Source organism: Sapajus apella, unplaced genomic scaffold, assembly GCF_009761245.1.
Source record: "Sapajus apella isolate SASKATOON/1434 unplaced genomic scaffold, GSC_monkey_1.0 scaffold8, whole genome shotgun sequence".
Lineage (NCBI taxonomy): Eukaryota > Metazoa > Chordata > Mammalia > Primates > Cebidae > Sapajus > Sapajus apella.
In genome coordinates, this window is record NW_022436948.1 from 46,186,341 (window position 1) to 46,201,329 (window position 14,989).

Genomic DNA, 14,989 nt, shown 5'->3' on the forward strand with positions numbered 1-14,989 from the left:
TGTTATAGAATGCTCAGCTCTCAATATGAGGGGTTGTTTGTGGTGACTTGCATAACATATATCATCTATTTGCTGAAAGAATATGGTGTTTAGCAAACTACCTGCTGAGCAACATAGTAAGATTTTTGTACAACGTACAAATTACTAATTATTGTATTTTATTTTTCTATGATTTCCTAAGAGGCATTATCAGGGTCTTACAGATGGAGTAAGCCGTTTATTAAAATATCTATTGGCAAATAAAAGTTACAGTTTTGGTGGTTGAATTTGTGACTTTTTTGTATTGTGTATTTATGCAGACTTAAAGCAATTTATTTTTTGATCTAATAAACCTGGATGTTCTTTAGATAATTTAGTAATTATGGATGCAATATCATAGTTGTAATTTTTTGAAATAATGTCATTAGGTTTAGACATAAGTTCACAGAAATCACTATTAAAAAACTGGTACATATTTTTGTAGTGATTTTTATATTGGAAAATATTTTGTGAGATTCAAGTAAAGTGTTCCTTGCAGAGGCAGTACTGCACAAAAATTGCAGATGAAAAAAAGGTACACATAACATCAACTATTGAAACATGGCTTTAGACCAAGGTTTATACCAAAAACTTGCACTAAGTTATAAATCAGGGATTATTTATATTCTTTTTTTTTTGAGATGGATATATTCTTTTAAAAGTTGCTGGTGAGAAAATAACACTATAAGTATCCTGAATTAATCAGAACAGTGCTGTATTCATTGTATCTTTTTTCTTTTTTATAATTTTCTTACTACAGTTCTAAAAGCCAGTATGAAATTAAAAGTGGTAAGAAAGTGCCTAAAATTCTCTTCTGTTACAGTTAAGTAGCTTTAAGAAAATCACGTAGCATTTTTAGAGCTTGTCATTGTCATAATAAAATGAATAGTCAAACTTCTTAAATCAAGTGGAACAAGTGTATATGAGCCTCTGAATGTACTCCTGAGTTTCAGCTGACAAAGCACCAGAACAGCAGATTCAAACAGCAGATTCAACCACGATTTTTTTTATTTTATTTCCACAAAGAGTTTTAAACATTTCATATGCAATCTTAGTTTTCTGAGGACAAAATTGAGCAATTGCAACAGTATACCATCTACATACGACAGTCCATATTTGAGCTACATCCAAAGTCAAATGATTTTTGAAAATTTTGCCAAGTCAAACCCAACAGACCTAAATCTCTCATTTAAAGGGGACTCTATTTTCTCTCTCCCAACTTCCCCCCCCAACAAAGATAACATTTCTCATCTCCTCACAATTACAGAGATGTAATAAATCAAGTTTTAAAATAATCCTCTCTTTAGTCATATGTATTTTGTTGTAAAATTCCACATTTTTTGGAAAGTGTGGGAAAATAGGCTCACTAATTCACTGTTGATGGAGTACAAATTAGCATAAACTCTTCTCAGATCAATTTGGAACTGTCTATCACATGATTATTTTTAATAGAGATGGTGTTTCCAACCTCTGGCCTCCAGAGATACTCCCGTCTCAGCCTACCAAAGTGTTGGGATTACAGGTGTGAGCCACCGCACCCAGTGGCCTTTATGTTTTTTTAAGGTTAACATTTTCAAGGCTGACATTTTTCCAGATTATTTGAATAAACGGTTATATTTCATAACACTTACCTCTAATAATAAGCCATCTATCAACTATCCTTATCTAAGATAACTATTTGACTAGCTACAATTTTGTAAAAGAATTATCTATCTGCCTTGGTTTCCTGAAAAGTTGGATGCTCTTCACCAAATGTTTTGTACTAAGCCAAAAGAGACGAACTTAACCTACAGGAAGAAAATATCAGCTCCAGGCAGCAAAATTTGAGTTTGCCCATGAAAGTTTTCTGAAATATAATATATCTGCCTATCTCTAAGAAAAAAAATGTTATATTCTGGCTATAAGCACATTAGCTTCCATCTCTTAAAAATGAGTCACAACACCCAGGCACACAGAAAAGTGATCAAAACCTCCCTGTCAATGCATTCAGGATCAGAAGTTCAGAAGTTAAAGAACCACGACAGCTAGGTTTTGGGTCAATTTTGTTTATATAATAAAAATTCATGACAGAAGAAGACAGGACATTATTTATTGAACAATAAATATGTGCCAAACATTTGTATTTGTTACTCTTTAATACTCAGAACTACCAGATAAGATGAATACTAAATTTTTGAAGGTGAGGATAGAAGCACAGAGAAGGGTAAATTGGCTTAAGACCACAGAGTAGGAAATAATGTATTTTCATACACCATTTTTACAAGGGCATTTATATGTTGATATACATCTATACGGTCTTTTTTAGTTTTGTTTTTGTCTTTCAACAACAATCACTAACCCAGAACCGCTTTTGTTTTTTCACTGTAAAAATGACAATCACATCTGGAAATTTGGGCAAGTGACAAAAGATAAATCGCCCCATAATCACGTGCTTACAACCCTCGCCTCTACCATCTTCCTTTGACAGAATTCCTTCTAGTCTCCTTTTGCACGCTCCTTGTCTATTTAATAGGTCAAATAAATCAACAGGCCAAAGAACGGGTACTGTAGTAAACATAATGCTAGTTGAAAAGGGTCTGGGAGAGGGGCGGAGGGAGAAGGGAGGAAATCCTACACCCAAAGCAAACCAAAAAACAAAAAGAAGAGATAAAACCCCTATTTGAAGAACATCACGAGGATGATTCACTGGGGGTGAGGCTAGTGGGGTTGGGCAGATTGAAAGGCTAGACCCTTATTAAAATGACTGCATCTGTAATGTGTCCTTTGGAAAACGGAGTAATAAAAGATGTGGGGGAAAGTATGGCTAAATATTTTCTACTTGAAGATAATTTGTGACTATGACTAGAAAATCCAGGTGCCGTTTAAGAAGGCGGCCAACTTTATTGACTATTGACGCCTTTCCGGACCACCTGCCGATGTGATTCTGGAGACTGTAATCCACTCACAGGAGATTACGCCTGGCGGCAACCTCTTGCGCACACCAGCCAGCTCAGCGGCCTGGGGCAGGCTACGCTTTCTCAGCCGAGCAACGCCTTCACTTCTGACGCCAGCTCTCCCCTCCATCTTGCCATGTTCGCAGTTTCACTTCTCCGGGACTCACGGGGAGGCCTAGCAGAGCCCAGAGGAGAGTCGGTACGACGGGCAGCCGGGCAACTCCGGCGCACATCTTGCCGCAGGAGGGGAAGTCGCGTCTTGCAGTCGTTGCCGCTACGCTGCGCCGGTGCCCGGTCACGATGCTCTCCGCGCCACACAGGCCGCCAGCCTCCGGCATCCCCAGTGAGACCGGCGCCGCGCGACGCACACGCAGCGCACGCGAACGTCCCACGCTTCCCAGAAAGCTGTGCGTGCGCCTACAACTCCCAGCATGCTTCTCCGGGAACCGCAAGGCTCCTCGCAGGAAATCGGCGGCTCACCCTGCCACCTCTGCGCACACGTTTCTTTAAAGTATAGTTCCTCCGCGGGCCTCTGGCCTTTTCCCGGAGCTCTTCATTCCCAGAAGCGACAGCACTACGGCTGACTCGCCAAGACCCCGGAGAGGCGTGGCTTCAGTACCGGAAGAAGCTCCTGTTGCCAAGGGAACGGTGCATGCCAAGGCGCCTGCTCAGCCACTGATGCACAGGCTGCTGCAGCGGCTGCGGGTTTTCCCAACTTGTGGAGGAGGCTTTGCTCATTACCAGACGTCCTTCCTATGTAGGCATAGAGAAGAAGGCTGAGGGACCCTCTCACCAAATTTCCATCCCAGAGACCGTTACGAGTGCTTCCGTTCCTGTTACCAGCTCCTGCGCCCGCCGGTCTCACCTCAAAAACCAGGTATCTCCCCAACCCCGGTTTTTAAAGCAGAGCCACCCTCTGCCCCGTCAGTTTTAGAATTCCTCTTTCGCCTTTCCCATGTTTCTGACTTCACGCGCGTAGTTGTTGATAATCTATAAGAAGTAGAAAAGAAGGTGAGTAATAGAGGCCCTAGAAAACGTACTAAACTGGTTTGGACTAATGTTTGTTTGGTTGGTGGGTTTTAACAATGCCCAACTTAGACACCTGTATTTCGGGTGTGTGTTTGTGTAAGTGTAATTTAAATTCCATCCTCAAAAACTGAAAGCCGAATAAGAACATTTATTTTGGGTAATAAGAGTAGGTAGCATTTCAATCAACAAACACTTTGTAGAGCTTGCTAAGTATCATTCGTGGTGTTTTCTCTGGGCTACCACTCTGTCTCTGCAGCTTACCCTCTAAGCTGTTAACTGTGGATAACATCCTAATTCTTCTGGACTTCTTTGACAACATGTAATCCTTTAGGCAACAGTCTGTCAGACAATAGCCAAGAGAGTTTGGCTGGTGTGCAAAGAGAAGGTTCAGTAAGATAAAAAACAAGAAAAGAAGATTGCAGCCAGATTGTGAACAACCTTAAAAGCTATGCTTGGAAGTTTGAACTTTATTCTGAAAGCCAGGGTTGAGAATCATGGCTATTGGAGTAGAAAGCTGCAGAAAACAATTGTATCTCTCACTGTACACTTAAGACATGATAAATAAATGTTGAGTGGCTTGAATTATCTTTTATTAATTTATGTATGCAGAAAGTCAACTTATGGAAGGAAAGTTATAACTATTAGAAACGTAGAAGTTTAAAGGCTCCATGATAGTTGTTTATAAAGCAACTTCAATAAATGTGATTACCTCTTTTAGAAAAACTGCCTTCTCTCCTAAATTGTGTGTCCCAAAATACTTCAGTAACAAGTATCAAGTGTTTGGTAATTCATGGAAAAGTGATGGAAAGTCTCAATACAAGGTACTGTGAAAAACGAATATTCAAGCATCAGTCTTTAAACACTCAGTACTTTATAATAGATGCTTAGACGGGAAAAATGTGAGAAGTGATCATATTTTCTTAAAATATGTTCCAAATTGTATGAAATGAAAAACAAGATATAAGCATTTATATCAATACGTTTACTCAGTAAATAAAGTGAGTAATAGCAAATTTACTTTGAATTCAGATGGTCTGTGTGAATTGCTTCATGACATCAGAAGGTTAATTTAAAATAGATTCTACAAATGCTGATCCTTAAGCCGAGATTTAAAGAAATGGATGAATAAGATTTGAATCTCTAATACAAGGAGAAAAGTAGATTGAAGTGGCACAAATGGAAGTACCTAAGGTCAAACTCATCGCTGGGGAAAGACAAACGTGGTTCTGTTACAGGCCTCACCATTTGGTATGGTACTGTACCATCTCTTCTCTGCACATCACTGAAATTCAGTTTTGAAATTTCTAACCATAGTCATCTCCCAAAAGGTCTGAGCAAAATGTTGACTATGCAACCTCCTTTTAGATATTGTTGTCTTGGAAGCCTCTTATTGATAAAGTTGCTACCGCCTCACATCCTTCAAGATGTGACCTTGCCTGAAATTGTATGAAATAAAAAGTATTGAAGAAACTGTTATATGACAGGTTGCTTATGCAACCTTAGATGGAGATGAGAATAAGTGAATTTAATGACAATAAAAATATTTAGAGAACTGTGAAAGTGACCGTTGGTAAGTAGTACAACAGTACACAGATGTATTCTAGCAGTTCCTGCAGCAGTTGGGGGTTGGAAAAAGGGATCTCCCTGTCCTCCTACCACAAAGTAAAGATTTGGGGAGCAGTGGACCCAAAGTGAACTCCTTCGAAAAGTTTAGTTTAGAGACCTGAAGTGTAAATTTAACAGTACCTTAGATGAATATAAACAGCCGTAAAGTTACCACATAGCAAGTCGTAGGTACACAGCAGTTTTATTTGACTTCCAAATACTTCTATTTTTAGACTGCTGATAGAGGTTTTTTTTTGTAAGTTTGCATTAGAAAGATTTTTTTTTCAAAGAATCAATAGAACAAGCTAAATGAACACTTTAGGGACAAGTTAACAAATAAATTTTTAAGATATTTTTAAAAATTAAAATCTACAATCAGTATTTACTTTCTTCTGTGAATATGATAAAGTTCTTTTAAAATAGCACTTAGTAAGATGTTTCAGATAAGTAACAGTTAAAAAAAACAGATATTTAGTAAGGTTCAATAAACTGAATGTGTGTATTTATGCATAACTTTCTTCACAGAGGGATTTGTGGTGACTTACAAAGATATATGTAAAGAATAAGAGGAAATAAGGATAAGTATAATATCAGGATTCTTTGCTTCTGCTAACAGAAAACCCTACTTAAACTGGAAATAACCAAGCAAGCAGACAAAAACAGTGAATTTGTTGTAACTTCACGTTATTGCAAAATAAACAATGGCGGTGGCTTCTGACAAAGATTTAACCAGTGGCTCAAATGATGTAACCAAAATCTCAGTTTTTCTCTGCTTTTCTGATCTGCCTTCTGCCTTCTAAGTTTCAGCATCAGACTATATGAACCTCATTGCCCATTCATTGTTTCAGATTGTCTGGAAAGGCTACAGCCTAATTCTTCCATACTTTCAAGTGTCACAATTGGCAGACTCCAAATGATACTGAGGCTAACCATGTTTTCTTCTTAAATATTATAAATCACAGAGAGAAATGCTGTTATTTCAAAGCCATTGCCTGTGTTGCCACCTGTTATAAGCTGCAAGTCTGCGTATCAGTTAAGGCTCCTTTCTGGTAATCAGCTTATACTCTGTTTACTAAGTGCAAAGCTACATTGACGTAGTTTTCACACTACTATTATGTGTATTTAAATTATTACTTTTTAAAAATACACATACAAATATTTTCTATAACTTAAGGTGCCTTTGGGTAATATACTATTTTTTCTTACTTGCAGCTGGTTTCTAAATATTGAATCGCATTATGGGATTGCTAGACAGACTTTCAGTCTTGCTCGGCCTGAAGAAGAAGGAGGTTCACGTTTTGTGCCTTGGGCTAGATAATAGTGGCAAAACAACGATCATTAACAAACTTAAACCTTCAAATGTAAGTATCTTTGTTAGATGTTTTATGTCTTTTCTGCCCTAAAGAAAGGTAATGTGCAGAATTACGTTGTATGACGTTATAACCGCATATAATCATGTTACGACAGTCTGTTAACCTTTCAGTACCTTCTAGTGTCCTCGGCCATAATTTGTAGTGTATTTATATGGTAAATCTCGATTATTAAACTGGAATATTATTTTTAAATGTCTTTCTTTTCCAAAGATCTTCACAAATTGACTGATTTTGCTTTTAGATTTCATTGCCTTCTTTTTAGTTTCCTCCTTTCAGGAGGAGCAAAACAAAGAGGAAGGTGAAGCATTTTTATAGGTTCTGTGTATAATTAGACAGTTCTTAAATGTGTGGTGTGCATATAGCAATAGTAAGCAAGATGATTTTAAGCAGCAAGTGTAAGGCCATACTGTAATAACTGAAAAATAGTCAAAGCTACCACATTTAACATGTAATGTGTGAGTTAAAATTAAGGTCTGCTGCCTATAAAGAAAGCCTATCTAATAGTGGTTTCCTAATTTCTGGCACCAGTTCCTAAGCCTTCATGTTTAGGCAACTATCCTGTCTTATCAGAAGAATTAACCTCCAGGTCCTGAGAGAGAAGTGATTTACTTTGCTTTTTTTTTTTTTTTTTTCTTTTTCTTTTTTAATGGTAATAGTAACAGCCAAGGAGCCACTTGAAATAGGATTTCCTAAAGGATTCCAAACCTTTGTCTTTCAGGTATAGGTATAGATATATAACACTTGCTTCCTTCCTGTACCAAGCTCGAGAAGAGTTTCTTGTAACCTTATATCCACTACTAGAACATTATTTTTAAGGAATTAAATAAAATAATTATAGAAATCCACAATGCTCTGACCTTGCAAAAAAATAGTGCACATCTCATTTTATAGTAAAATTGTCTCCTTTTTTGTGAATAAAATCAGTTTCTAGATAAGTAGTTCTTTCCTGGACACAAACAAGTTTTTCATATTAAGTTGTCTTCGTGTTTATTTATTGTTAATGTACTGAGGTTGCTGGCATTTCTAAACTTAATAGGGAGAGAGTGAAGACATTTTAACTCATCTTTTTCAAGAATCTAATCTTAGCTGTAATTTTTTTTTTAGAGATAAAGTCTATATACATTTTTTAAATTTTTTCAATCTTTATTCCACTCCCCAGCATGCATACTCTCATTGTCACATCATCCAGTTTCCATATCATTTTTTATTGATATATAATAGTTGTACAGATTTAGGGGTTACATGTGATAGCTTGATACATGCACGCAATGCATAATAATCAAATCAGAGTCATTGGGGTATCTATCACCTTAAACATTTATCTTTTTTATATGTTCAGAATATTCTAATTCTTCTTTTCTACCTGTTTTGAAATATACAGTAAATTGTTGCTAACTATAGTCACCCTATTGAATTATCAAACACTAAATCTTATTCCTTTATCTGACTGTTTTTTTATACCCATTGATGAACCTCTCTTCATCCCTCTCTCCCTGCTACCTTTCCCACCCAGCCTCTGGTAACCACCTACTCTGTATCTCTGTGAGATCTACTTTTTTAGATCCCACAAATGACTGAGAACATATGATATTTATCTTTCCAGACCTGGCTTATTTCACTTAACATAATGACCTTCAGTTCCATCCATATTGCTGCAAATGACAGGATTTCAGTCTTTTTTTGATAGCTGAAGAATATTCCATTGTGTATATGTACCAAATTTTTATTACCCATACATCCATTGATAGGCAAAAATTAATTCCACATCTTGGCTATTGTGAATGGGGTGCTATAAACTTGGGAGTTCAGGTATCTCTTTGATACATCGATTTCTTTTTTTTGGATATATACCCAACAGTGGGTTTGCTGGATCATATGGTAGTTCTGTTTTTCGTTTCATGAGGAAATGCCTTACTGTTTTCTATAGTGGCTGTACTAATTTGCATTCCCACCAACAATCCACGAGAGTTTCCCCTTTTCCACACTTCTCTTCCAGCATTCATTGTTTTCTTGTCTTTCTTGATAAAGACCATTTTAACTGGGGTGAAATAATATCTCATTGCAGTTTTGAGGTATATTTTCCTGATGATTAATGATGGTGAGCATTTTTTCATATGCCTGTTGGCCATTTTGTCTGTATTCTTTTGGGAAATGTCTATTCAGATCTTTTATGCATTTTTTTAAATCAGATCTTTTGTGTTGTTTTTTTTTTCTTGCTACTAAATTTAGTTCCTTCTATATTCTGGTTATTAATTCTTTGTTGAGTCGATATTATGATATTATGTAAATATTTTCTGTAATTCTATAGGTTGTCTCCTCACTTTGTTGACTGTTTGCTTTGCTGTGTAGAAGCTCTGTAGCTTGATATAGTCCCATTTATCTATTTTTGCTTCTGTTGCTTGTCCTGAAGCATTTTTTCCATGTTTTCTTCTAGTACTTTTATAATATTGGGTCTTTAATGCATTTTGATTTGACTTTTCTATGTGGTGGGAGATAGGGGCCTAGTTTCAGTCTTCTGCATGTGGTTATCCAGTATTCCAGCATCATAATACTATCCTCTTCCCAATGTAGGTTCTTGGATGTCTTTTTGGAAAATGAGTTGGCTGTAAATACATGGATTTATTTCTGGCTTCTCTGTTCTGTTCTGTTGATCTATCTGTGTGTGTGTGTTTATGCCAGAACTATGCTGTTTTGGTTATCATGGGTTTGTAGTGTAGTTTGAAGTCAGATAGTGTGGTACCTCCATTTGTTCTTTTTGCTCAGGATTATTTTGGCTATTTGGGGTCTTATATGTTTTCATATAAATTTTAGGATTCTTTTTCTATTTCTGTGAATGTTATTGATATTTTGATAGGGATTGCATCGACTCTGTTAATCTCTTCAGGTAGTATAGATATTTTAACAGTGATAATTCTTTCAGTCCATGAACATAGACAGAATAGCTTATCATGTTTTTGTGTCCTCTTCAATTTCTTTTATCAGTATGTTATAGTTTTAATTATAGAGATCTTTGGCTTCTTTGTTTGGATTATTCTTAAGTATTTTATATTTTATAGCTATCATATATGGGATTACTTTCTTGATTTCATTTTCAGATTGTTTACTCTTGGTGTATATAAATGCTACTGATTTTTACATGTAGACTTTCATATCCTGAAACTTAACTGAATCTGTTTATCAGTTCTAACAGTATTTTTGGTAAAGTCGTTAGGTTTTTCCAAATATAAGTTCATAGAATCTGCAAACAAGGATAATTTGACCTTTTTCTTTCCTATGCTGATGACCTTCATTTCTTTTGCCTAATAGCTCTGGCTAGAACTTCTAGTATTGTTTTTGAGTAAAAGTGGTGAAAATGAGCATCCTTGTCTTGTTCCAGGTTTAGAAGAAAGGCTTTCAGTTTTTCTCCTTTCAGTATATTAGCTCTACCAGTATATTAGCTATGGCTTTGTCATTTATGTGGCCTTTATTGTTTTGAGGTATATGTCTTCTAATCCAATTTGTTGAGGATTTTTGTCATAAAGAAATGATGAATTTTTTCAAGTTTTGTCCTTGATATTGTTAATGTTATGGGCACATATATTGATTTGTGTATGTTGAACCATCCTTGCATCCCTGGAATAAATCCTACTTAATCATGGTGAATGAACTTTTTAATAGGTTGTTGGATTCAGTTTGCTAGCATTTTGTAGAAGATTTTTGCATCTGTGTTCTTCAGGGATATTGGCCTGTAGTTTTCTTTTTAATTGGGTTCCTGACTGGTTTCAGTGTCGGATTAATGCCAGCTTTGTAAGATGACTTTGGAAGTGTTTTTTTCTCTTTAACTTTTGGGATAGTTTGAGTTGAATTAGTATTTGTGTTTTACATGTTTGGTAGAATTCCATAATTCCATCAGGTCCTGATATTTTCTTTAATGGGAGACTTTTTATTAATGTTTTGATCTCCTTATTCATTATTGGTCTGCTCAGGTATTTTACTTTTCCGTGATTCAATCTCAGTAGGTTAAATGTGTCCAGGAATTTATCCACTTCTAAGTTTTCCAATTTGTTGGCACGTAGTTGTTCATAATAATCTCTAATAATCCCTTGTATTTCTGTGGTATCAGTTGTTATATCTTGTTCTTAAGTTCTAATTTCATTTATTTGGATCTTCTTTCATTTTTTTCCCTAGTTTAGCTAATATTGTCTTAATTTTTTTTATATTTTCAAAAAAATGACATTTTGATTCTTTGATCTTTTATGTATTTTTGGTCTCAATTTCATTAAGTTTTGTTATGGTCTTTATTTCTTTCCTTCTACTAATTTTGGATTTGATTTGTTCTTTTCTAGTTTCTCAAGATGCATCATTGGGTTATTTGAAGTCTTGCTACTTTTTTCATGTATGTGTTTATTGCTATAAGCTTCTTATTTAGTGCTGATTTTGCAGTATCCATAGATTTTGGTATGTTGTATTTCCCTTTTCATTTGTTTTAAGAATGTATTAGGGTTCTCTAGAGTGACTGAACTAGTAGGATAAATATATATAGAAGGGAGTTTAATATGTAGTATTAACTCACACGATCACAAGGCCCCACAATAGTCCTTCTGCAGGCTGAGGAGCAAGGAAGCCAGTCTGAGTCCCAAAACTAAAGAGCTTGGAGTCCTATGTTCAAGGGCAACAAACGTCTAGCATGAGAGAAAGATGTAGGCTGGGAGCTAAGCTAGTCTCACCTTTTCACATTTTTCTGCCTGCTTTATATATTCTGGCCACGTTGGCAGCTGATTAGATGATATCCAGCCAGATTAAAGATGAGTCTGCCTTTCCCAGCCCACTGACTCAAATGTTAATTTTCTTTGGCAGCACACTCACAGACACCAGGATCATTACTTTGCATCCTTCAATCTAATCAAATTGACACTCAGTATTAGCCATTACAAGTTCACCCTTTGTCAATACACATCTCCTTAGATCATACATAATCTTCTAATGAAGACAATAATAAGGTCATAATTACACTTAACATAATACAGCTATCCTTCATACAACCGGAAATATACCAATCCCCAACCCAAATGCTTTGACATAAAGTTAACAATACTTAAATGCTGATAGGAAGTCAATAAATCTTAATGTCACATGATAAAGGAAAAAGGAAATACAATGAAGGTATTTTCTTAGAAGAAGTGTATGCATGCACAAACATGTTTTTAACAAAAGGAGGAAATATTCATGACAATTACAGTCCTCGTGTCTGTAACTGGTCACATGGTCATAACTGGTATGGATGACTGCCTTCTTCTACTACCGGTCACGTGGTCATAACTGGTATGGATGACTGCTTTCTTCTACTACCGGTCACTTGATCATACCTGGTATGGATGACTGCTTTCTTCTACTGCTGGTCATGTGGTCATAACTGGTATGGATGACTGCTTTCTTCTACTACCGGTCATGTGGTCATAACTGGTATGGATGACCACCTTCTTCTACTACCTATTCTGTATTCCTTTTGCCTTCAGCAAGCACCTCAGCAGGTCATGGGTTTTTTTCCTGGTGCAGTGACCCAAACCTTCATTCCTGAAGAATCTGGTTCATTTGTAGTCCTGCCTGGATTGGGCTGCTGTATTTTCTCATTGACCTTAATCACAGGTCATGATAATACAAAGAGACACCCTAATGCACCTCCTGTATTCCATACATTCTCTTCCTTACTTCTGTTGTGGAGTAATAATCTGATTTCATCATGATAGTCCCAGTCAGTCACCCCAGCCAACAAACGCCCTTCTTAGCCTGTTGACTTAAAAGTAAGAGGAGCCCAAAATGTCCAGGTGGTAGTCTTAACTTCCAATTGAATGGAACTGTTGTTGTGTCTCCTTGTGGCAGCATTCCCCCTCTGTAACTAAGACCTCTAAGCCAGCTGTACATAATGTCATGGGAACAGAAAGCAAAAATTTTGCTAATGGATCACTAGGAGTGATGGTAAATGGTTCTGCTTCCACTGTTAAATCTGACATACAGAGAAGAGCAATTACAGGGCTCTTCAAAGATGTAGGTGCTGCCCTCAAAAATCTGTTTCACAAAGCATTGGTCAAGGGTATATCTTCTGGACCCTCCCAGCTGGGATGAGTAAGCCTAAAGTGACTAATCCACTCCACCATCCCAATCTCCCTAAGCCTTGGGATCCCTTCCTCTAAATTAAACCAAGGGAGATCAGGCATTTCCAACTTGCTCACAGTTGGCCATGTTTTAATCCACATTTCTGCTGACCAAGCAAATACTATTAGAACCTTTTTTAACTCCCTAAGCTGGAATATTAAATGTAGAATCCTTACTTAAGGGGCCCAAATCAATAAATTCAGCCTGATCCAACTCTGCTTTCCTTCCACTTTATTCCACACCCTTAATATCCACTCCCATGCCTGTTCTCCAGATCTCTGTTCATATACACCAGAAAACTCAAGCAGTTCCTTTCTCGTGTTGCACACCTCCTCGTGGGTCAAACTCTCAACCTCATCTCTAGGGGCCCACTGGGACTTTAGTTATAGGTCTAGAAGCAAACAGGGGTATTGGTGGTGGCTCCTGAGGAGAATCAACATTGTCTTGCCTGGCAACTGCCTCAGGGGAGGCCATCACTGTTGTCTTAGGCAGTGCTCGGTTTGTCTCATCAGATAAAGGTGGAAAGGCTAGTGGTAGTGCGGCTCAGGGAGGGGATGTTGCCACTACTGGGGTAGTGAAGTTGTTTCTTCCGACCTAAAGTTTCATCAGAGTTTACAAGCGCAGCGTCCTCAGCGTCATCAGGGTCCTGCCACACGGCCCCATTCCAAGTTGCAGGGTGCCATTCTTTTCCAATCAGTACCCTCACTTGAACAGTAGACACCTGGCGAGGCTGTGCATGCACTTTTGGGGCAGGTTAGCCATTCTCATGATAAGAGCTTGTGTCTGTTTTTCTATAAGTTTAGCTCTTTCTCTACAGGACATAAGACTCTCACTCAGGACAATCTTAGCAGATTGAAGGTTCAGTATCTGCTTCTGAAGCCAGAAGTTGCAATCCCTGAATTCATAATTTTCTTTGATTACTTTGTCCAGTGAACATAGGAGCAGCCAACCAACTTGATTATGTTCCTTGGTTCTCCAAATATAGTAAAAGGTATCATTTATAGAGTCACTAAACTCCATGCCTCTCCCGAGCAGTGAATCAGGAGTGTCTAATGCATTTATTTTACATAACTCTCTTAACAGTTCATACCAAGGACTATCAGTGTTCACCATACTATTAAAAGTAGAGTCCTTAGCATTTTGGGGTCTAATCGTATTAAGCAGCCAACTCCAGAAACCCCCAAACCAGCAAAAGAACTCCATTCTTAATATTCTGTTCCTCTAGGACCACTCCTGGCACCATAATCTATACTAGTCAGGGTTCTGTAGAGGGACAGAACTAATAGAATATATATATCCTATTATAGACTCCCATATATATGTGTATGTGTGTGTGTGTGTATGTGTCCTTTAAGAACCTATATACATATATGTGTGTGTGTGTGTGTGTGTGTGTGCGTGTGTGTGTGTATATGTATGTATTTATAAAGGGAAATCTGTTAATAAGAATTAACTCGCCGGGCGCGGTGGCTCACGCCTGTAATCCCAGCACTTTGGGAGGCCGAGGCGGGTGGATCACGAGGTCAAGAGATCGAGACCATCCTGGTCAACATGGTGAAACCCCGTCTCTACTAAAAATACAAAAATTAGCTGGGCATGGTGGCACACACCTGTAGTCCCAGCTACTCGGGAGGCTGAGGCAGGAGAATTGCTTGAACTCAGGAGGTGGAGGTTGCAGTGAGCCGAGATCACGCCATTGCACTCCAGCCTGGGTAACAAGAGCGAAACTCCGTCTCAAAAAAAAAAAAAAAAAAAAAAAGAATAAACTCACATAATCACAAACCCCCACAATACACCGTCTGCAAGCTGAGGAAAAAGGAAACCAATCCAAGTCCCAAAACTGATGAATTTGGATTCTGATGTTCAAGGGCAGGAAGCATCCACCATAGGAGAAAGATG

General features: G+C 37.5%; 1 protein-coding gene across 2 annotated transcripts in view; it reads left to right on the forward strand.

Annotated features, from left to right (window-relative positions):
- The first annotated feature begins 3,380 nt into the window (after positions 1-3,380).
- The window catches only part of ARL6 (ADP ribosylation factor like GTPase 6), a 41,132-nt gene continuing 29,523 nt past the window's right edge, over positions 3,381-14,989 (forward strand). For both annotated transcript variants that reach the window (XM_032277215.1, XM_032277216.1), the window contains exons 1-2: positions 3,381-3,828; positions 6,798-6,946. In XM_032277215.1, the coding sequence (XP_032133106.1) occupies positions 6,824-6,946 (123 nt within the window). In that variant the 5' untranslated portion in view covers positions 3,381-3,828; positions 6,798-6,823. The remainder of the gene's footprint in view (positions 3,829-6,797; positions 6,947-14,989) is intronic.